Source organism: Neopsephotus bourkii, unplaced genomic scaffold (genome assembly GCF_033783945.1).
Source record: "Neopsephotus bourkii isolate Nb327-2 ecotype Australia unplaced genomic scaffold, CSIRO-AGI_Nbou_v1 NB_1526, whole genome shotgun sequence".
Taxonomy (NCBI): domain Eukaryota; kingdom Metazoa; phylum Chordata; class Aves; order Psittaciformes; family Psittacidae; genus Neopsephotus; species Neopsephotus bourkii.
Window position 1 is genome coordinate 237,303 of NW_026902002.1, and position 23,991 is coordinate 261,293.

General features: G+C 42.9%; 1 protein-coding gene across 4 annotated transcripts; it reads left to right on the top strand.

Annotated features, from left to right (window-relative positions):
* Positions 1–112: 112 nt before the first annotated feature.
* LOC133221286 (protein mono-ADP-ribosyltransferase PARP14-like) lies at positions 113–21,502 on the top strand. Of its 4 annotated transcripts, none has more exons than XM_061370022.1 (17): positions 113–527; positions 1,559–1,698; positions 1,784–1,817; positions 4,007–4,267; positions 5,237–5,473; positions 6,518–8,808; positions 10,990–11,226; positions 11,484–11,705; positions 12,141–12,204; positions 13,160–13,309; positions 13,987–14,049; positions 15,096–15,263; positions 16,523–16,729; positions 16,818–17,426; positions 17,969–18,114; positions 19,450–19,624; positions 21,153–21,502. In XM_061370022.1, the coding sequence occupies exons 1-17, from the start codon at positions 335–337 to the stop codon at positions 21,440–21,442; spliced, it is 5,487 nt and encodes a 1,828-aa protein (XP_061226006.1). In that variant the 5' UTR covers positions 113–334; the 3' UTR covers positions 21,443–21,502. The 4 variants fall into 4 exon arrangements, with proteins under 4 accessions (XP_061226006.1, XP_061226007.1, XP_061226009.1 ...); XM_061370023.1 differs by having other exon boundaries at positions 16,523–16,711; XM_061370025.1 differs by lacking the exons at positions 19,450–19,624; positions 21,153–21,502 and adding an exon at positions 18,515–19,429.
* Positions 21,503–23,991: the final 2,489 nt, after the last annotated feature.

Genomic DNA, 23,991 nt, shown 5'->3' on the forward strand with positions numbered 1-23,991 from the left:
AGGGCATTTTCGTAGCGTGAGGGGGGTGCCCGGGGCGGCTTTGGGTGGTTTAGGAACTTCTGTCGGGGAACAGAACGTAAGGGCGCAGGGCCAAGCTGTGCCTGGCGGTGCGGGGAGGCGGCCTGGGGCAGGTGTGTCGCGGCAGACGACAGCGGAGAAGCCGGGACGGGCGGGAGCCCCGTCCAGGGGCAGAGCCCGCTCCTCGCCCCGCTCCGCGGCGTCCCGGGGCCCGCCGGCAGCCGCTGCCTGGCGGAAGCGGCCGCGCCCGAGCCCGCCAGCCCTTGCCAGGAAGCGAAACCGAAAGGTAGCGGGCACAGACAGGAGCCGGGCGGCCATGGCGGGGCAGCGGCCGGGCGGATTCCCGCTGCTGGTGCGCGGCGACTGGGGCTCCGCCGAGCCGCCCCGCGCCCTGAGGAGGACGCTGCTCCGTTACTTCCAGAGCCAGAAGCGCTCGGGCGGCGGCGAGTGCGAGCTGCGGGCCGGGACCGCGACCGGGCACCTCCTCGTCTGCTTCTTGCACCCCGAAGGTGAGCGGCGGGGCGGGGGCCGGTGCGAGGGGTCCGGCCGGGGCCGGGATGGCCGGGGCTCCTTCTGCCTTCTCCCGAGAAACGGGCTGGTGCTTGGGCTGCGGACGGAGCGAGCGTGAGCTGCGTTGTAACTCACGAGTCGTAACTTTCTGCAAGTTAAATTTATATATATGTAGTGACTTAATTATTGCATGTGAAGTGATACGTACTGTCTGGTGGTATGTCAATCTACAGTATATAATGTCTCATACACATCCCGTAATATACAATGTAGAATATGTAATACGTATTTGCTTACATGTACTTGCTTAAATTTGGTAGTACTAGCCTCTAGATTGCATTTTGAATAGCTCCAGGCTACAAGTTAATAAATATATCCCTGTGTATATATATACACATGTATGTATTAATTTTGACAGTGTTCTCTAGATTGCACTTGGAATAATGAAGTTTATGTGGGTATAACTTTATTATAGTGCAGGTATATATTAAAAATTACGTATAACTTGCATGTATTTATCAAAACTTCCAGCAAGGTGGAAAGCATTTAGCTGCGGCTGTGTGAAATGTGTGTGTGTACATGCATGTACATGCATGCGCATTAACATATTTATACACTTTTTTCCCCCTTTGCCTTATCATGCTTCCTGGTTGCTGACTCGCCCAGCAGGTAAGCTCAGGACAGACAGCCCAAAGCCCTTTTGACACTGGCAGGGCGAGGGTGTGCAAGGCATGGGGGCCAGTACCGGGGCACTTGTGCTGCAGCTTCCGTTCAGGGCTGCCCACCAGGGATCTGTAGTGCAGCTGAGCTTTGCATCTCTGGTGGGCTTTTTGCAGAAGGGACATCCTCTCCTGTACTGCTTCAGGAGGGAAGCTTTGCGTGTTCTTTATTAGCGTCATGAGATTAAAGCTCTTCTGTTTTGTGTGTGTGGGATGGCACGTGCGTCCTAATGTAATCGTGGAAAACTGCTGCATAATTTCAAGTCATATTTCCATTCAGGTTATCACTGGAGTTTTTTGCTTTTACTTAGTGAAGCAACGCGTTCTTGAGAGACAGTCTCATGAGCTGTATTTGGGAGAAAAAGGGAGAGTGAAGTTGGTTGTCACAGAGCCTGACACAGCACTAGCTGCTGAAGAGGAGGCGTTTGAAGAAAAATTAAGTCCCAAAAAGGTGAATAAAAATTGCAATCCTCGCCAGAGCTTTGCAGTAGTGGTGTGAGTGTCAAGTCAGTCACTGATGTCTTGTTTTATTTTAGGCTCTGGATGCCACGAGTAACCTTCAACGGCAAGGTAAAATGTTGTTATTATCACCCTTGTGCTGGTTCTTCCTAAAGCAAAAATGTTGGTGCTTTTCTCCACACACAGCTCCAGTTCCGTGGGGAGCTGTGCTGAAAGTTTCCGCGTTTGGCAGCCTGGCTCAGGTGATACAGGGCAAGATGTCTGGCCAGGGACACTGTAGACTGGATCACCAAGGGTGGAGTTCACTTTGCCAGGCCTAGACCACAAGCCTGATTTTTGCTTCTAAAAGAGCCTTTTTAACCAGAGGGACATCTCCAGAGATGGATTTAGTTCCCTTATCCTGCACAACTGCTCTAAGATCTGCATAGAAACATGTACATTGAAGGTCTGAAGCCCAGGCCTGGTGTAATTTTCCTCCCTGCAGTTAAAAGAGTCTAACTGCAAGAGTCTAAAGGCAAGAGGTGCATCTCCCCTTACTTCAGTGACTTCAGTTAGGTCTGCTTTCTGCAGTGCTATGCTAAGCCTTATGATTCAGAAAGCAATCTAGAAAGCAGTACTGCACACCCAAATATACCCACATCTGTAAAGAGTAAGCATTCAGCCCCAAGACAGACCTATTAATCAGGAAGTTCTTCACTAATTACCACCCTATCTTTTCCTTTCTCTATGAAGTTTTGTTTGGTGCTGGTTTGGATGGTTTTCCTCCTCTCAAATTCAGGTATTCAAAGTTGACACCTACTGGTTTTTAATTATACTAGAGAGGACCCTGAAAATCTACAGGTACTGCTCTTGGTCTCTTTGTTGGGTCAGCCTAGTTTTCAGGTTTGGCTGTTTTGTACTTTCTTCATTATGCATAGTGGAGTCGATGATTCCTGTTGGCAATCTAGAAATGAGTAACTGGCACCTTGCAGAGCTGTTGCTTCTGTGATTATTTCTCTTGTTTTCCTCTTGTCTGGCTTACGCTGCTGGGCCTTCAAAGGCAGCTGTGGTCTGTAAATGTTAGGGATTTGAAATCAGTTGTTGTGCCTTGGGAAAACTTGTACACCCAGTGAGCAGGCAGAGCCAGCCTTTTTGTGCTGCCACCTGCTCGAGGCTTCCCTGTCTCCATCCTTGGGGCTGCCCCCCACAGGCAGCCTGTTGGGCACTACCCCAGGATTTAGGGATTTTGGGGTGTTCTGAGCAAAAACAAGGAGAGACCTTGTTCTCCCCCCATCCCTGGTCAGGGGTGCAACTGGTCCACTGAGCTCCTCTTCCCTCAGTTCAGTGTTCTGTGCCACAGCAGGAGATGGTGGCCCTAAAGGTTCACACTGAGGGTTGTGAGCGCCAGGGCTCCATGTGATGCTCATCTCCCCACCATGCTGCAGGGATGTGCTGGTTACCAAAGTGAGAGGGGCTTATGTTCCTGGCTGTGCTCACTGGGGTGAGGAGCTGCCTTTCTTTGTGAGTCTTGAGCCATCTTGAGCTCCCTGTGGTGCCCTTTGGTCCCTCACCACCCTGATTGCTGCTTGCTGTGGCCTGTTGGACAGTTGTGTCACCACATGACACTTTCAGTTTGCTCAGGCATGCAGAGGAGGATGTTCCCATTCAGAGGTTCTTTCCTGCCTCCACCCTCACGTGTCCGCAAGGCTGGAGAATTGCCTTTCTCTGGCAGCCGCTGTACTTCCGGAGTGCTGGGGGGGCACCTCTGTTATATTGTCTATCTGAAAAATTTTGTTGCATCCCTGCCAGCCTTCTGTGCATGTGGGTTCTTCATGGCTGTAACGCTGCACTGATGGCAAGGCACGGTGGTCATCAGGAGGCTTTGCACTGAATTATGCAGAGCTACTGCTGGCCTGTGGTGCCTGCGAATGTCCCAAGCTACATTCAGGCTTTATTAGACCTGGGCTAAGAAACAGATGCAGAGGCTGAAGGGCCACTCACTAACCTTAGCAATGCCTGAGCTGCCTTGGTCAATTATCTCAATGGATTTTATGTTATTTTATTTGTCTTGGACCTGGAGACATGCCAGTGACCTTGGACTTGTTTAACTCATGGCTAATTTTGTGCCACTGAAGAAGCTGCCTGCAGAATTTTGCATCCGGGCTGGTTTGGATCCCAAAATGTCCCAGGTATCCTGCAGTATTTGATTAGCTAGGTGATCTCTAACTAATCAAATACTAGGAGAGAAGGGGTGAGCAAAGTCTGCTTATTGCAGGAAATGTGTACCAATATGTCATGTGGCTTATTTCTTTCAGTTGAAGATGATGCAGAAGCCTTGCAGAAAGCAGAAAGCTTTGTTGCAAGTGGTGAACTCCAGGAGGAAGCTGGCTCTGCAGCGAACATCGCAGAGAAGCCCAGGGAGACCTCGCCTTCGGTGGTCTTTGAAAACATACAGGAACGCAGTCCAGAATGCTTACGTCTGCTGTTGGAGAGCATCAGTGGCCTGGCAGCAGATGATGACTTCACCATGGAAGTGATACCTGAAATAAATGTTGCTGTAGCTACTTTTCCAAAAAGCATCGGTAAGCCAGGATAAGCACCATTGTTCATTTCCATGTGTATGTGTGAGTAATGGCTTTCAGAGTGTCCTCGTTTAAGCCCAGCTGGTAACTCAGCACCGTACAGCCACTCGCTCGCACTCCTCATTTCCCCCCAACCCCTTCTGGGTAATTCACCCCGTTTATATGCTGAACACGATGTGCTGTGGTATGGAATACCCCTTTGGCTAGTTTGGGTCAGGTGTCTCTGCTCCCTCCCAGCTTCTTGTGCCCCTCCTCACTGGCAGAGCATGAGAGACTGAAAAGTCCTTGACCAGGGTAAATGCTACTGAGGAACAGATAAAACATCCATGTGATATCAGCGTTGTTCTCAGACTAAAGCTGAAACACAGCACTGCACCAGCTACTGGGAAGAAAATTAACCCTCTCCCAGCCTAAATTAGGACACACAGCTTGATTCCTCTCCTGTTAGAGATTCAGACAGTTTTAAACAAGTACCCTGGGCTGTAGTTTCTGAAGAAAGATGTAAGTCTTTATATAGACCTCCATGAAAGTGCCTGTGATCCAAGTGTTGCACTAAAAAAGTTGTGGTATCTTCACTAATTGAAATTGAATAGGAATGTTTCATTGTGTGTCTCTTGTTTTGAGTTAGGTGGAGCAGAATTAGAAGCACACTGAGGGTGGAGATGATTTCTGCAAATTACTGAAGTATATAAAGTCTCCATCTGAGGAGATGGTGGAACAGTGAGAAGCGCTTAGCTGATACAAGAGATGAGTAAGAGGGGGACAGAAGCACAGTGGTAGTGAACAGCTGAGAGTCACCTGGCTGTGTGCATTTCCCCTGTTCTTCTCCACAGAGTGACTTGGCACCAAAGACGGCTTTGCTGCAAACGAGGAAAAACAGATTCAGCTCATTTCTCTGGCCAGAAGTGGTAGCTGGGGCTGCTAATGACTCGGGAAAGCACAGTCAGTTTGTGCTGTTCTTGTTTACAGATACTGAAGAACTTGTCAAAAAATGTTCACAAAACAGGAGGGTGAAAGAATTCCAGATGACTGCCAGGCTTCTTGAACTGACCCGCAGCATCAAGGCTGAAAACATACCAGCCAGTGTTTCCACAGACTACATCACTGTCTACTTCGAGAGTGCGCGGAATGGTGGGGGGACCGTGTCAGACGTCCAGTTCTTCCCCGAGGAGAGCTTGGCCATCATTACTTTCTGTGATCACAAAGGTAACACTCTCCTCAGCCTGACCAAATTGCTCTCAGGGAGAGGACCTGAAAGAAAACGAGTGCAAATTTGGGCATTAGGAGAAACTTGTGTTGCTGTCGCCACAGTGTACACTGTCCTGTTCCTGGGAAGTGCTCTGGATTTACAAATAATGCTGCATGTCTAGGCTTTCAGAATCAATCTGGTTTTTATGTTACCCAAGTCCGCACAATACTCATTTTGTGCATGGGTTGTTCTCACTCTTGTGTTTTCCCCATTTACACAGGCAATACAACATTAATTATGCTTACAGGTAGAGGAAGCAGGATCTGTCAATGATTGCAGTTTTCACAGGTAGTTTTCAGAAACTAATTAAGGTGAAATATCTTCAGTATCAGGGAAGAGCTGAGCTGAAGAGCAATCTTGTTACTATGCCTTTTGTTGAATCACTACCCCATTTTTATGCCAGTGTAACCTCGGGTAAATATCTCTGGGTTAGGAGACCCCTGGCTTAGTAAATTCCTTTAATTAAAGATACCTGCCAGGGGACTGTTTTTCTTCTGACTCTTAGAATTTGCTTATGAATATTTTGCACATCAAGTTAATAGGTAACTTGGATCATTGTCATGTAGTTTCACATCCCCGCCAACATTATCATTCATTTCCTTTGTCCATGCCCACCAAAATGTCAAAAAAAAAAAAAAAGAAAAAAAAAGGGAAGCAAAAATTCTGTGCCACGAAGGATTTTATTTTAAGTTGAGAGTAAGGAATGTTCCATAACAGTATGTTGGTATGGCCCTGCTGTGGGGTGGGGTTTCCTTAGCAAATGAGAGCAAGTTGTAACTGTACAGGTAAGTACAGGCACAAGCATATTTACCAAGCTGGTTGGAGCCAAGCCTCTTATCTTGTTCCCTACAGAGTCATTTGGAAATCAGAAAGACATAAGAGTAGCTCTTTCAAATAAAAAGAATTGAAATCATTATTCAGTGTAATTCTATTCAGAATCATTTGCTTGATTTGAAGTTAATGATATATGTGTGTTTGTATGTATGTGCGCTAACTTTTAGATGTAAATGCGGTCTTGGAAAAGCAGCATTTCCTGGAACAGACACCAATTTCTGTGCACCCATATTACCACTCCTTGGGAACAGCTCTCTACGGAGAAGAAAGACCAACTGTCAAGATGCCAGACCCCATTGGGATGCCGCTAGATCCGTATGTCTGGCAGTTTTTACAAAGACAAGCCAAACTGATGCAAGACATAAACCAGGAAATGGCAATTTGCCATTGTGAGCTAAAATGGCCCCAGACAGACTGTGCACATCCAGAAATTATGTTGTGCCCATCATCATCCCTCTCAGAGCAGAAAAAGCCAATGATTAACTTGATCAAGACATGGAAGCAAGATGCTTCTACTGAGTTCTCACGTATCATGGCACGTTACGTCGCCATAAAATGTAAAGTAAATTCAGCAGGTTGGAAAGGCTTGAAAAACAGATTGGTGAAAAATGTTGCTTTGATCATAACTGAGATTTCTGAGGAGACGGTGGTGATTGCAGGCAACAGAGCAGCAGTGGACAGTGCAGAGAAAGAAGTGAGGGAATGCATGGAAAAAGCCGCGAAGCAAAGTGAAAGGGAAAAACAAAGCATAGAAATTTCTGTGTCGGTGATCCCAGGGCAGTATGCTGTTCTGCACAACGCTGGGCTAGAAGAAAATATTCACAAAGAATATCCATGCTTAAAGATTTTTTATGACGACACACAAAAGACTGTTCAGTTGCGTGGATTACCTGCAGAAGTATCAAAGGTCAAAGCTGACTTACTGGAAAAGGTATTGAATATGTCATGTACATCAGTTACCATTGATCCCCATGTTTTGTACTATCTACAGCGTGCAGATAATAAAAAAGTGTCAGAGACATTATTCACTAGTAGAAAAATTAATAGCTTTTATGAGCTTGGGGCTGATACAGTTATGCTATTTGGAGATGCTCCCAAAGATCTTTCAGAAGCAGAAAAGCAAATAAAGACAGGCTTAGAATATAAGTGCATCAGTGTGGAGGACTGTGAGGTCATTAAAAAGGAGCAGTGGAAGAGTCTTCTCGCCTCCTTGTGTTCTTCCCAGGAAACCGTAGTCATTGATGAACCTGGAAAAGAGAATAAAGTGATTATTGCTGGATTTTCTAAGGATGTAGCAGAAGTTTATCAGAAACTGACTGATTTTATAGACAGAAACACACATATGGAAAAAGTAATCCCGGCTAAGTCAGTGGTGGTAGTGCAGTTTGTAGAGCAGGAAAAATCCAATGTTTATCTTAAACTGAAGAAGAAAGGCATGACAATACATTTTGACACCAAGACACCCTGTATTTCTGTGAGTGGTCCAAGAGCAGATGTACAAAATGCAGTCACCACTTTTGAAAAAATCCTCTCATCCCTTTACTTGAAAACTGTGCAAATTGATAAGCCAGGAGCCAAAGAGCTCTTCATTGAGAGGAAAGAGTCATGTGTTTTTGAGGCAAAGCAGAAATTCGGCTGTTTGATTAGGCTGGAAGAAGAAGAACAGCACCAACAAGAAAAGATGGGTGGAAAAGTTGGTGACACACAGGAAAGCAAGCTCTACTTTAAGAAAATGCTGCCAGATGGAGTTGTAGTAGCAGTTTATAAAGATGACTTGTGCACTCATCCTGTTGATGTTGTGGTAAATGCCTCTAATGAAGACCTAAAACACAAGGGTGGTGTTGCTTGGGCGCTGTTAGAAGCCGCTGGTCCAGAGATACAGGAGGAGTGTGATGAGCTGGTGAAGAAGAGCGGGAGCTTGCAGCCTGGGTGTGTGGTTATCACGGGTGCAGGGAAACTCCCCTGCAAGAACATAATTCATGCTGTTGGGCCCAGGTGGAGGAAGGATGAAGCAGAACAGTGTGTGTGCTTGTTGAGACAGACAGTGAAGAGAAGTCTACAACTGGCTGAAACGTTTCATCATCGTTCTATAGCTCTGCCCACTATAAGTGGAGGGATTTTTGGCTTCCCACTGGAACTGTGTACGTATTCGATTGTAGCCTCCATCAAGGAGACCTTGAAAGAAGCCAAGGGGGATATCAGCTTGAAGGAGATTCATCTTGTGGATGATACAGAAGGAGCTGTTCAGGCTCTGAGTGAGGCAGTTAAAAAAGTGTTTGCAGCTGAATTATCCTCCCCGATACTGCAGACTTCAAGCTCGGGAAAACTTAACTTGAGAGAAAGCCAAAAGGAGGAGGAAAAAGGGGATCTTCTGGTGGTTGGAGATCATCTGCAGATGGTTACAACAAATGAAGGTCTTTGCATCCAAGTTGAGGAGAAAAATGTTCAGGAAGCCACGGTAAGTGTTTCATTTTTTGCTTCCCCTCTAACTTGATGTGAAGGAGCAGGGAAGTCACAATCCCCCTGTACTCAGCTCTGGTGAGGCTGCACCTCAAATACTGTGTTCACTTCTGGGCCCCTCACTACAAAAGAGACATTGAGATGCTGCAGCAGGTCTGGAGAAGAGAAACAAATTAGGTGAAGGGTCTGGAGCACAAGTCTTGTGAGGAATGGCTGAGGGAACTGGGGTCGTTTAGACTGGAGAAGGTGCAGGGGAGACCTTACTGCTCTCTACAACTCCCTGAAAGGAGGTTGCAGTGAGGTGGGGATCTGTCTCTTTGTCCAAGTAACAAGTGATAGGACAAGAGGTAAAGGCCTCAAGATGTGCCAGGGAAGGTTTAGGTTGGATATTAGGAAAAAATTCCTCACAGAGAGGGTGCTCAGGCATTGGAACAGGCTGCCCAGGGCAGTGGTGGAATCACCATCCCTGAAAGTGTTCACAAACCATGTAAATGGGGTCCTCAGTGATATGGTTTAGTGGTGGACTTGGAAGTCCTGGGGTAAAGGTTGGACTTGATGATCGTAAAAGTCTTTTCCAACCTAGTTAATTCTATGATTCTATGAAGGTCTTTAAATTTCAATAGAAAAGGAAGGACAGAAGGTACTGTTTTACATTATATTATATTACAAATACATTGTTTTACAAGGCAGTTGCTATATAAGGAAACAGCAGTCATATGCCAGCTGAACAAGGATGCAAGCTTGCAAAACTGATGGATTTCAGGTTGGGATCTGTCACTGCAGCTGTTTCTAGTTGGCAATTGTGAATTTAGCTATGTTTTGTTCCCACCTAGATTTTATTTATGCTTCAGGTCTAAGGTCAACATGTAAAGCAGGGTTGTCTTTTTTTAGCTTTTCTCTACAGCAGAAATAATAAAAGACATTCTGAAAGTGTATGTATGATCTGTACCTACCTAGGTTGGATATTATGGGAAACCAGCACCTGTCTGGGCTGCTGCTGTGAGTCATGATAACAGTGGGGATGGAGCTTATTTTTTTTTTAGTTCCTTTCTCTTTGGATGGGTTAAAGACAGAGTTTATGAAGAAGTTACTGAGTGCTAGAAAAATGATCCCATAGAAGAGGGCATACTTAGATTGTTGTGTCAAACTCTAGACCTGATTTTAATATCCTATACCCCTATTTTCTTTTTTCATACTTTCTGCTAACAGAGACTGTAACCGCTACTAATCTAGACCATCAAGACGCAACTTACACCTCTGATGTAGCTTTTTTTCTCTTGTGTTTTTTCCCTTCAGTGATGCAAAGTGCATCTTGATAAATCTCTCTTTTTCAACAGCCCCTAACTTTATACTTTGGGAGTTTAAAATCTCCCTAAATTATTACTGTCCCGTGTTTCAATATTAGTTGCTCTTTTTTGTCATTTTGGTGCCTGCAAAAGCCTATACCAATAAAAAAGCAACACTAGATGTAAAAAAACCCTCAGTATGATGCACATTAAAATATTAATTATTAAAATCTTTGGTAATTAAAACATCTTCAGTGGACAAAAACGAAGCAAATACCAGATTTGAGGCTTTGCCCATTTTACTTCATGAGAGCACAACAACCTCTCTCCACTTTGTTTTAGTGCATGAGGTGCTGGTTTTCTCATAAGGTGTAGATAATCACACTTCCAGTGAAAAGGTGGAAAGGGACATTAAACTTACTACATTATTCATACCTTATGCAACATGTGTATTTTGCATCATATGATGATGCTAGAGAAGGAGCGATACTTCTGCAGTTCTTCACAGGGAAATGTAGGAAAGGCCTGGCCTGGGGAGACGGGATGAGGCAGGCTGCAGAGGTTGGGTTTATTTCACATGCCCAGACATTTAGTATCTGCTCAGGACAAGATAGTCACAGCCTTACCTCCCCTGAGGGCTTGACAGATCTGCCTGCCTGCCTGGCTCACATGTAGGTACCTGTGGTGTTGGTACTCCCAGTGGGTCTTATGCTGCCTAATGCAGGGTTACTACGAGTCCAGGAATGCTCAGCATGCAAAGCTGTGCTGAAATTTATCCAATTAGTTTTTCATTGCCGTCTTGGTTTTCATGCTGCTCATGGCTTTGATAGTGCTTGATGCATAATTTTACTTGAAGTCTGACTACAGATATTTTTGTTGTAATTCTGTTGCAGACGGATGTTATTGTTAACAGTGTTGGCACAGATTTGAAGTTTGGTGTGGGGCCTCTTTGCAAAGCCTTGCTGAAAAAGGCAGGACCAGGACTCCAAGCAGAGTTTGACAATGAAAAACAAAGAGAGGTTGCTGATAAAGGAAGTGTGCTCTGCACTAGTGGTTGTTCTCTGGCCTGCAAGACTGTGCTACATGCCATAATTCCCATGTGGAATCAAGGGAGAGGACAGACTGTGGAGGTACATTTTAATTATTAAAAAAAAAATAGTAATTTTGAAGACAGATTTATTTGAGATCCTATCCTGAAGTTTCAGGATTTAAAATAACTTAGATGGCTCAACTCCATTTGCTTCTGTTGAGTGACCTTAAAGACTCTTTGATGTACTGAGAGCTTTTTCTCACACCAGCATAGTCTCTATGGAAGTAATTATAAATGATGCCTTCTTTAAAAAAAAAAAAAAAAGAAGATAAACCCCCCCCCGCTGTGTTTTTACAGACGCTAGAAGATATAATCACCTCCTGCTTGAAGAAAACTGAAGAACTGGGAATGAAATCAATCACTTTCCCAGCTATTGGGACTGGAGGATTCAGATTTCCTAAAAGCATTGTTTCTAAATTAATGTTTGATGTAGTATTCAAGTTCAGTAGTAGTCACAGTCAGAGGAGTCTCCAGGAAGTTCATTTTGTCTTGAATCCGAAAGATGTGGATAATATTCAGGTAGGTCTCAGGAGAAAGCCATCTATGTCACATACTGTTCTAGTTATGCCTTACAATATTTTAATTATAGTGCTTTCTAAGGGGAATAATTTAGCAGTTGATCAGTTGCAATGGGCTGTCTCTCCAGTATCTCTGGAATATAAACTCTCAGCAAGCATAAGCTGCAGACAAAATTGGCCTTACTACTGGCATTGCAAACACCTGTAGATGCGCACTCATCTTTTGACAGAGGAGGTCTGTCAACACAAAGGCGGTACCTATTATCACAGTGTTCACACTGAGTCTTCCACTGTTATTAATGATACCTAAACATGACTGTAAAGCATGTCAGATGGCTCAGCAAGGGCTACATGACTCTTAATGTTAATGACAGTATCTCAGAGTTACATACTGAATATTCGTATGTTTGGTACCTTTCTTTTTTATTTTCCTCAGGCTTTTAACATGGAACTGCAACGTAGAGTAGCTGAAAGTTGCAGTGCTGCAGCATCATGGTCAAGTAAGTTGTGTAGTGGCTAGCAAGTAGGAGGTGGGACACAGGAGAATGTAAATACTGTAAAGAGGCTTTATGCATATCAGGAAACAGATAAAATGTCATTCAGACACAGAGCTTTTATTTTTTCCTCCTAGTGGACTGGCATTCTTAAACTCCATTTGTAAAAATCATAGAGGAATTTCTTTTGTTGAGGGCATGCTCATGTTAGTGAGGCCTGTCTTACCACGTGGAAGAGGATGTCCTGGTAGGAGAGCCATTACTTTGTTCTACTCAAAGGGTATAAGAACTTGCTATCACTTTCCCAAACTAGCCATAAATAACATGTATTTCTGCACATCTCCTATACAGAGATATGGAGAATTTTCATTCCATATATTATTTGGTGGTCGTGTGACACAATAGCAAAAACATATGAGTGAACTGCATCAGTGGCAGAGCCTTATATATAGCTCTTTCTTCTCACTTGCTTTGAGTATGAGTGAGATTAAGTTAAGAATGTGCAGGTAAAACATTAACTAGATAAATTTAGACTAGAGCTAAAGAACAATTTTATGTCTGTAAGGGTAGATATGAAATAGGTTACAAAATTGGTGTGATGGGATCTCCATTACTGCAAATATTTCAGCTGCATACTTCATTTCTTGTAAGAGTTAATTTGGGGAAACCTGGTTACAGAGCTAGTCAGATCAGATAACCCCAAGAGTCCCTTTCTGAATTTATTCTGCCTGAATTTACAAGAATAGAAATAGTTTCACTTTCACAGTATTTAAATGGGAAGAACACTGTGCCTTCCTGCTTTCAGAAATGGAGTAAAGAGAAAGGCAGGGACTCTCTATGTCCATCAAAGTGACCTAGAGCACATTCCTTAAAATTAAAAGTTGATGTTTCTATCAGTGGAAGAGAATAATACCCCAAACTAGAGGATAAGTGTGTTAAGGTATTTTTCTTTCCTTTGTAGGTATTATTAGGCCTGTTTCAGCTGACACACTGGGAGTTCATGAAATGCAGATTGGTTCCATTACACTCCAAGTAACTACTGGAGATATTACCGAGGAGGATACAGAGGTTATTGTAAACATATCAAATCCAACATTTGATGCCACGTCAGGTATTGTACTGAATATGTAGTTCTTTAGTGATAATTTGGGGCTACTTTTTAGAAGGGGGTAGGGGGAAGAATTGTCCATATGTGAAACTTCCATGAAGTATTTTTCAGATGAGAGAGACTTGCGATTAGTTAGGAGATAGATATTAAATGGGTTTTGTATGTGACCTGAATATTCCATTTAGTTTCCAGACTATTCAGACAGAAGTCATTTGACCAGATTTTTCTTGTATAAAAACAAAAATGCTTAAATAAAAGGAAATATTCACACCAAATATGATCCTGACAAATTGTTCCTGTCACTGTGAGCCAAAGTCCTGGTTGAGTGACCTGTAAGCAGAGATTCTTCGGTGACATTGTGAATTGTAAGCATGGAAGACATCAGGTGGTATAATTTAAAGCAATCGGTGAGTTTGGTAAGGGGCTTACTACTGACTGGTGAAACAATGAAATAGGAGTTGTTCCTAATGATTTCTAATCAATAATGAAATCAGTGTTCTCTTTGCAGCTGTGTTGTGTGTCAAGGAGCGGAATTAGGGGAGTGGACAAGGTTTTGCACTTTGTGGGATCTTACCATGTGAGAATTCGGGATATTTGTAGAGTAGAAGTTGGGTAGAGTTTTGAGTAGAAATGGCTATGTTGACTTAATGAATGTGTATGCTTTTCTCATATAATTTAAGGGGTCTTCAGTGCAATAATGGCTGCTGCTGGTTCCCAGGTAGAAGCAGAATGTGCTCAGTATGGTATGTAAATAGCTTTCGCTTTTAGAAATCTTTAAAAGCCTGGTGTCAGCTGCACGAGAACTCAAGTTTTGAAACTGAACAAAGTGGTGGAAGGCTGTATTCTGGTGTAAGCAAGCGCAGGACTGGCCTTTAAAAGCTGATAGCAAATCTGTATGAATTCACAAATACATAATTATTTCTTACTGAAAGCGTGTAACCTTGCTTATCCCCCTGATCATGATTTCTTCTGTGGTCTGCATTCTGCATACCAGCAGAGCAGTAACATCCCAACTCACTGTGGTTGGCTTCTATGAGTGCAGAAAGGAACACATTCTGGTTGCATAAACAAAATGTTCCTGCTCTGAATCCAGGAGTTAACTTTCAAGATGGAGTGTCCTGGATATTTTTCCCAGCCTTTGGCTGTGCAGGCTCTCCCTGTTTATCAGCCTGACCTCAGCACATGCAGAGCATCACACAATCAGTTGTTAACCTTCATGACCAGTGAAGTGGTATGGTTCATCAGTCCATTTATCCTCACAGTGTGACTCCCTTTTGAGGTGTTTGCAATCAAACCTGAGTGCTCTGAAAACCACAAGAATCTTTTGAAAGATTCCATACCAAACTTCTGAGATACCTTAATGGTGGTGTTTTAACTGTTCAGCTATTCTGCAGAATAAGGGTTTGAGCTTTCAAGGAGGAAGTGACATAAAAGAAAGGATTTCTCACATAAATGTATTGTGCACATTCTATTTGCATGTTTTCAAATAAAAGTGAGCTTTATTTAAATTAAATATAAATTCCTAAGTTGTACTTAACAGGCAAAAACCTTATAGCAGAGATTTTGGGAAATTATAAAAACACAATTACTTGTATTACTTTCTGAAAGAAGTTCTGCAATCAAAATATTAACAGAGAAAACTGGAATCAACTGAAATCAGAATAATAAAGCTCACAGTGGATTTCTTTCTACTGTTTCTGCTTCTATCATCAATATAACCAGCTGTCCTATCAGGAGAAATAGCCACTCTGAAAATGTTATGTGTCCTTCTCTATCTTCTCTTTTCCAGCTGGGCAGTTTCAAAGTGGCTTTATTACTACACAAGGTGGAAAACTGCTATGCAGTAAAATCATCCACTTGATTCACAACAGGAACGTGAACAGTCAGGTCTCCAAAGTGCTTAACGAGTGCGAGCTAAGGATGTACAGATCTGTCGCCTTCCCAGCAATTGGAACAGGTTTGCATTTTCTTAGGAAAGCGATGAAAGCTGTGATGGGGGTAGTTCAGAAAACTGGGGCAGAATTAATACCTCTGATATGGGCAACAGTAAGTACACTTGTACAAGAAACTCTGTAAGCTGTGATCTGCGAAAGTTCATTGTAGTCAGTTCACACACCACCTGCACACTTCAAAAATGCTTTTTTTTTAAAAGTATTAAATATTACAGTCAACATCAGTGGAACAAAAACCTCTAAAGAAAAGGTATTGCTCTGTAAAAGACATTCTGCCCCAAAACAGACACTGTATCTCAGCTGGCAACCCTGCAACTTCCTTCAAACTTCCCATAGACCTTGCTTTGGGCTTTCAGCCACATGTAATGTCTGGGGTTGGGGTTTTTAGGTGAAGAAAGATGAAATTGTCCTGAGACCAAAACTGACTATGGAAACTGTGGGCTGGGTACAGAATACCCGTGGTTTTTACCTTTACAGATCTTGTTTCAGGCTACCTGCTCCAGTGGAGGGCTTGGAGGCAGGCTAGCTTATTTAGTTTAAGCTTCTGGTTAGCTTGGGGATTGGGACTTGCAGAAAGCAAGGTATCCTTCTCAGACCAAGGGTCCCATTGACTTGGGAAAAAGAAATTATGAGCTGGTCCTAGCTCAACGTGCCTGGTTAGGGTAGGAGCTGGTGTGTGCATCAGTGTGTGGGTCAGTCCAGGTCCCTTGGACTGCCAATGCCATCTGCATGCTGGTGTCACGATGGCTGTCCAAGGGATGCATTGGCTGAAATTGGCAGGGCTCCCCCCAGCTTTTCAGGATAAGCTGTAGGTTGCACTTCAGGTTTGTTGTAGGGGAATGAAAGCAGTTATTTTGAGCTGGGTGTTCCTGTTTGTATGTTGAAATACAATGCAGGCTTGTGCCTCTGCTAGCTTTGATTTGGTTTTACTTTGGTACCCAGTTTAAAGATGGGGATAGAGTTAGTGGTGCGTGGAATTAAAAATATCAGGGGGAAGCGCAGGCTGAAGTTCTTGTTGGAGTCTCAAAGTAAATGAAGGTGAATCCCAGAAGGGGCTCCTGGCTCTGTGTAGGGTGTCAGCTCCTTGAGCTCCAGTCTTAGGTGTAAAGCTGCAGTTAAGCATGGGGCTTTGGCCAGAAAGCATAATGGAGTTGGAGAAGAGAGGGACACCAGTCTGTATGAGCTGGGGACATGGTCTCTGTTTTCTGGGTGCTATCTTGCTTTAAGTACTGTTCACTGATACATGCTTTTTATTTTTGTTTAGGTCAAGCAGGACAGAGTCCAGCAAAGGTAGCTGACGACATGTTGGATGCTATAGTGGAATTTGCAAACAAAAGATCAGTACAGCATTTGCAAAAAATTAAAATAGTAATCTTCCAAACAAATATGCTCAAAGACTTTTACAAAAGTATGAAGAAAAGAGAGGATTCGAATTCATCTACAATAAATTCATGTATGTCTCTGCTTAAGTGTAAGTAGGTGGATTTTCTGTGTGCATGGGCACATGGAACTAAAGATCTTTTACTTAAAAGTAATAATAAACATGTATTTCTTCACAGCATTTTTCCAGGTTAAAAAACAACCAAATGGGAAGAAAAAGATTGTGGATTTGGAGAAGAAAATTGATTTAGCCACATTCCAAATCTGTGGAGAAAGCCAAACAAATGTGGATAAAACTGAGTCTTGGTTAAAGGATTTAATTTTAAAAGATCATTTTGAAAACATTATTTCAGATGAGCTAATTGAACATTTTGATCAGAGGCAGATTGACACTTTGAAGGATCTCCAGAGTAGAAAGCATGTTACCATTCAGTTTGAAAATAAAGTTTTCCCGCCTTGCATTAAAATCTCTGGTATTACCAAGGACGTCTGTTGGGTTTCTATGGAAGTTCAAAAAATAATCCAAAACCTTAAGGATACTGAAGAAGAACGATCCAAGGCAGAACTTGTTTATAACCTGGTAGAATGGAGGTATCCAGGAAGCAATGACAGCTTTGTTGCTTTTGATAAAATTACAAATATGCAGCTGGAGGATGCCAAAATAGCTAAAAAGCCACATCTTACAGTCAAGATTAATGGGAAGAACTACAAGGTTGATATGAATACTCTGCAGGCTAATGATGACCAAGGAAAAACCATAAACATTCAACGTGTGTCAAAGAATGAAGGTAAATTATAGCTTTGTAACTTTCCTTTAATAGTGATCATTGAATGACAATTCTGATGAATGCAAACTCAGGTGTTACAAAGAAATAATCCAGTCATAGCTTTTTTCTTTTTCTCTTTTTTTTTTATTTTTTTCCTTTCCCCCTGCATGGCATAGCCAGCATAATAATAATTAGTGGCAGATATGACTGCAGTCAGAACACCTATGTTAAATATGATCTGTACAAATGGCAAGCTGAACATAGATTCTATGCTTAAGTCTCACAAAAGAAGTGGAGTATGGAGAATACATGAAATTCCTTTGTGTTTTCAAACTTGTTTTACTTAGATAGCGGCATGGGGGTAATTAGACAACAGAAAATGTAAAGTCTTAGCAGTGCATTACAGAGCCAGGGATCTATTGAAGACGGAGAGTATTCTTGGGATAAAGCATTGTGTAAGGTATTGTCCTCTCAGCCCTCTCTACATGCAATTGGTTTGTAAAAGATGTGCCTACAAAACTGAGCTAGATATCTATGATGATAATGCAATGTCTGTTTTGCAGATAAGCAGCCAATAACACTCCCTTCACACTGGGAAGACATGGAAAACAAACAGGTCAAAGTGGTGAATCTCAAGCCATTTTCTGAGGAATACCTGAAAGTTCAATCCAGATTTAAGAAGGGCTGTGGCAGCTGTGTCATAGAGAAGGTGAAATACTATGGGGAGGGAAAAAAGTGAATTCTTAGGCTGAAAACGTTAATATACTTTCTAAATATTTGTTTATAAAGTATCTGAAACCTAACACACCTTTCATATGTCATCCTCTCCAGCACTGTACAGGGTGGATATAAATAAAATCAAATTTCCTAAGAGTTGCCTTGCCATTTCTGTCTTCTAATAGTGCAAAACCCTTGACCATCAGTCTTCAGGCTGACTCTGTGTTCATCTAATGTTGTACTCAGTAGTTAATGTGGTATTTCCAATTAGGAATTTCTGTATTGAAATGGAAGCATAAGCCAATATGAAAAATAGAATACAAACAAAAATACAAAATCATTGTAGACTGGCCACAAATCTTTTTACTAGTTTACTACTTCTTCCCTGTCAGTTCCAGGGGCTTTCAGCTGGACCTGATTTTATCCAAATTATCAAGATCTGATCCTGCTTGTTGAAAAGTCTGCAGCACAGTGCACAGAGGTTTAATTGCCAGGGGGAAGATGAAATTATTCAGAATCAGGAGCAGTGATAAATAGGAGAAAATATGATAAAATTAAGAGTAAAAATATGTGTTTGAAAAATTTTCTTGCATCATGAGGTTCAATGAGCTTGGTCATTAAGACACAAATAGAACAAAATAATATAATAGAAAAAAATCAGGTAATGACATTGAAGTAATTTTCCATTGAAAATGGAAGGTGTTACAATAACGCCTTTAAGATTGTACTTTGACATAGATAGTTTCCTCCTGAGCTACATTCACATTGTTGGCATAAGGAGCCAGCAGCATCTTTTTTTCCACCAACTTACTTTTACATAAGCCTTATGTTGAACCTGTAATTCTTACAGGTTGCTAAACTACATGGCAAAGGAAGTAATTCTGACTTCCAAACTGAGACGTAGAAAATAAACTTTAATTCAATGTAATGCTATTGCTGCAGGCTATCGTTTAGTGAGAAAATCATATACAGATATACAGATAGGATATACAGAAGGCATCTTGTATCATTGACTCTGGCAGTGGTGCAATAGGATATTTCTAAAAATGATAACGCACCACTACCGTGATTGCCTGTGTACCTGGTATACTACAGAAAAGAAGTGTATGCCAAAAATTACCAAGCTTGAAAAACTCTGGTAAGCTACTTTGGTTTATTATTTTTCAGCAGGGTCAGGTATTCAGTTCCCCAACCCAAACCACATGCTAACAAGGCATATTGAAAATTACTGTAATTCTTGAAGTTTGGGTTTCTTTTAATGCTTTCCTGCCATGATAAATATTGCTCTCTACCAGTATGAATACAGTTCTATTTTGTAACTTTGCAGATTGAAAGAATACAAAATCCCTTGCTCTGGCAGACATACCAAATAAAAAAGCTGTCTGTCTGTGCAAAGAACAAAAATAAAAACAATGAGAAGTTTCTATTTCATGGGACAGCTGCATCCTCATTGAACACCATCAACTACAATGGATTTGATCGTGGGTATGCTGGAAAGAATGGTGAGTCATTATCCAAAGCAGTTAGTTTCATAAACATGTATGACTAGGGAATGTCAATGTTAAAGTGCTATCAGCACAACGTGTAAGCAGAATAAGGCTGGAGAACAGAATAATAAACACCAGAACATGCTCTATATAGACAGAGGAATTAAAGTGTTTGGTTAATCCCTTGTTGATTAATGCCACCATCAGAAGTTCACCTACTCTGAAATCAAGGCTGAGCAGCTTTTGACAAATGTATTGTATGATCTGCTTAGGGAAAGGAACAAGGACTGCTGTACAACATCCTCAGCTGAGATATCAACCACAGGCTGCTGGTATCTCTTCTCCTAATTTAGCAAAGTAGAGGTACAGATAATTCTCCTATTGCTTCCAAAGATAAGCTCAGCACAAGCAATCAGAAGATCCCGCTCCCCTGCACATGAAATCCCTCAAAATTTGTGAAGTAATTTACAAAGAAATCCCCCTTTAATAGTTGTTACAGACAATTATTAAGTATTTAGCAGAAAGACCTTCTGCATTAGTTCAAAGATTGTTTTGTCCAGTTTTTCTAGTATAGTCAGGTTTATTATTCGGTAGCATTCAAAGATGAAGGACCAGATCCAAAGAAGTGGAACCCTTCTCCCCGTAGGAAAGGACATTCATAGAATCATAGAATCATAGAACAGTTAGGATTGGAAAGAACCTTAAGATCACCAAGTTCCAACCTCACACCAAACGATGTCACCCAAGGCTCTGTCCAGCCTGGCCTTGAGCACCACACTGAATTATGGAGCATTCACAACTTCCTTTGGAAACCCATTCCAGTGCCTCATCACCCTTACAGTAAAGAACTTCTTCCTTATATCCAATCTAAACTACTCCTGTTTAAGTTTTAACCCATTACCCCTTGTCCTATCACTACAGTCCCTAGTGAAGAGTCCCTCTGCAGCATTCTTGTAGGCCCCCTTCAGATACATGAAGGCTGCTATGAGGTCTCCACGCAGCCTTCTCTTCTCCAGGCTGAACAGCCCCAACTTTCTCAGCCTATCTTCATACAGGAGGTACTCCAGTCCCCTGATCATCCTCGTGGCCCTCCTCTGGACTTGTTCCAACAGTTCCATGTCCTTTTTATGCTGAGGACACCAGAACTGCACACAATACTCCAAGTGAGGTCTCACAGGAGCAGAGTAGAGGGGCAGGATCACCTCCTTTGACCTGCTGGTCACTCTCCTTTTGATGCAGCCCAGGATACAGTTGGCTTTCTGGGCTGCGAGCGCACAGGCTGAAGCCGGCTCATGTTTAGTTTCTCATTCGCTACCAGTCAAAACCTGGGTGCTGATACTTAGCTGACATCCAAGTGGGTTTGGATTTGGATTTGCTTCTTTATACAAAGGATTATTACTAGAATTTGCTGTTTAATGAAATTCATGCCTTCTGGAGAATTAAAAAAAAAAAAAAAAAAAAAAGGAAGGGGTGGGGGAGCTTTAGAGATTCTGAAGGGAATAAGAACACTAACTATATTTGCCAATGTTGTCTTTCCGAACAGCTGCAACCATTGGGAATGGGACCTACTTTGCTGTTGATGCATGTTATTCTGCTCAGGATATTTACTCCAGACCGGATGCAAATGGCAGAAAATACATGTACTTGGTTAGGGTCCTCACTGGGCAGTATTGTGTTGGGAGCAAAGGACTAATCAAGCCACCAGCAAAAAACACAGAAGATTCTAGTGACGTATATGACAGTGTGGTTGATAATGTGAAAGATCCGACAATGTTTGTCATATTCAGTGACATCCAGGCATATCCTGAATACCTTATTACTTTCAGATGTTAGAATATTCTTAATAGCCCAGAAAATTCTAGGGTCTTTTACATGTGAGAATTAACAGGGGAATGTTTGCCAAGGGAGTTTTCAGTCATTCTCAGGCACCCACTCACCATTATTGATACTAAGAGTACTGAAGACAAAACCACAATACTGAACTTACCATTTGCATTAATTATTTCACCCTGCTAGCTGTTGTAGCATACTGTTATACCCTGTGCATGATTTTCTGTATTCATACCTGTTTCTTAGGGGCATTCTCCATGGTACCCAGCATTATATACATCTGTCTTCTACATACAAAGTCATTGCTTCTGAAATTTTCAAGACACTAAAGAGGCTGAGGTTCTTTGCCTCAGTCTTCACTGGCAAAGGATCTGATTGCACCACCCAAGTCCTTTAAGGCAGACACAGGGACTGTGAGAATGAAGACCTTGGGCCCACTGTAGGAGAGGATCTGGTTAGAGACCATTTTAAGAACCTGAACGTGCACAAGCCCATGGGACCTGATGAAATCCATCTGCGGGTCCTGAAGGAGCTGGCAAATGAAGTTGCTAAGCCACTGGCCATCATATTTGAAAAATCATGACTGACAGGTGAAGTTACTAACGACTGGGAAAAGGGAAATATAACCCCCATTTTTCAAGAAGGGGAAAATGGATGACCTAGGGAATTACAGAGCAGTCAGTCTCACCTCTGTGCCTGGCAAAATCTTGGAGCAGATTCTCCCAGAAGGCATGCTAAGGCACATGAAAATCAACAAGGTGCTTGGTGACAGCCAGCATGGCTTCAGTAAAGGGAAATCCTGCCTGACCAATTTGGTGGCCTTCTATGATGGGGCTGCGGAACTGATGGACAGGGCTAGAGCAGTTGATGTCATCTACCTGGACTTGTGCAAAGCGTTCAACACTGTCCCACACGACATCCTTGTCTCTAAATTGGCGAGACATCAATTTGATGAATGGACCACTGGGTGGATAAAGAGCTGGCTGGATGGCCTCACACAAAGAGTTGTAGTCAATGGCTCAATGTCTGGCTGGAGACCAGTAACGAGTGGTGTCCCTCAGGGATCAGTGTTGGGACCGGTCTTGTTCAACATCTTTGTCGGTGACATGGGCATTGGGATTGAGTGCGCCCTCAGCAAGTTTGCCGATGGCACCAAGCTGTGTGGTTCGGTTGATACACTGGAGGGAAGGAATGCCATCAAGCCCCGAGGAGGGCCACGAGCATGATCAGGGGACTGGAGCACCTCCTGTATGAAGATCGGATGAGAAAGTTGGGGCTGTTCAGCCTGGAGAAGAGAAGGCTGCGTGGAGACCTCATAGCAGCCTTCAAGTATCTGAAGGGGGCCTACAAGAATGCTGCAGAGGGACTCTTCACTAGGGACTGTAGTGATAGGACAAGGGGTAACGGGTTCAAACTTAAATAGGAGTAGTTTAGATTGGATATAAGGAAGAAGTTCTTTACTGTAAGGGTGATGAGGCACTGGAATGGGTTTCCAAAGGAAGTTGTGAATCATAGAATCATAGAATAGTTAGGGTTGGAAAGGACCCCAAGATCATCAAGTTCCCACCCCCCTGCCATGTGCAGGGACACCTCACACTAACCCATCTCACCCAAGGCTTCATCCAAGCTGGCCTTGAACATTGCCAGGGATGGATCATTCACAACAACAGTTGGCTTTCTCGCCTGCAAGCGCACACTCAAGCTGGCTCATGTCCATTTTCTCATCGACCAGCACCCCCAAGTCCTTCTCCGTAGGACTGCTCTGAATCTCTTCTCTGCCCAGCCTGTAGCTGTGATGCATCCCTGGCAGTGTTCAAGGCCAGGTTGAGCAGAGCCTTGGGTGAGATGTTTTAGTGTGAGGTGTCCCTTCCCATGGCAGTGGGGTTGGAACTTGGTGATCTTAAGGTTCTTTCCAACCCTAACTATTCTCTGATTCTATGACTTTGTCTTCTGGTCAGTATGGAAACATTAACTCCTCTGTAGAATTACTGATTTGCAGAGGGTCATCTACAGGTGCATAACTCAGTTACCACACTTAAAGCACCTGAAAACTTTTAAAATTCTGTGAGCAAGTAAATAAGGGTATTCGTGTATCTGTTGCAAGCTGTACATTTAATTATGGTTACAATCTTACAACTGCCTACCAAAAGCCATATACACCTAGTTTTAATGAAAGTAGTATCAAGACAGGTACATTGTGTTACCAAGTGTCCTGGCTTCGGCTGGGATAGAGTTAATTTTCTTCCCAGTAGCTGGTTGCAGTGCTGTGTTTTGGCTTTAGCCTGAGAACAGTGCTGGTAACAGTAATGTCTGAGTTATTGCTAAGTAGTCCTGACCTTGATCAAGGACTTTTCAGTCTCTCATGTTCTGCCAGTGAAGAGTGGCACAGGAAGCCAGGAGGTAGCAGAGACACCTGACCCAAACTAGCCAAAGGGGTATTCCGTACCACAGCACATCATGCTGTGCTGTATAAACCGGTATATAAACTGGAAGGGACTGGTTGCTGCTTGGGCCAGGTTGGGTATCGGTCAACAAGAGGTGAGCAGCTGTAT

Bases quoted from the DNA above. Each gene is read 5' to 3' on its own strand.
- LOC133221286 (XM_061370022.1), top strand. From the start codon at position 335: ATGGCGGGGCAGCGGCCGGGCGGATTCCCGCTGCTGGTGCGCGGCGAC. The intron at 5,474-6,517 runs GTAACACTCTCC...GCTAACTTTTAG, and splicing joins TACTTTCTGTGATCACAAAG to ATGTAAATGCGGTCTTGGAA. The intron at 18,115-19,449 runs GTGAAATACTAT...GTAACTTTGCAG, and splicing joins GCAGCTGTGTCATAGAGAAG to ATTGAAAGAATACAAAATCC.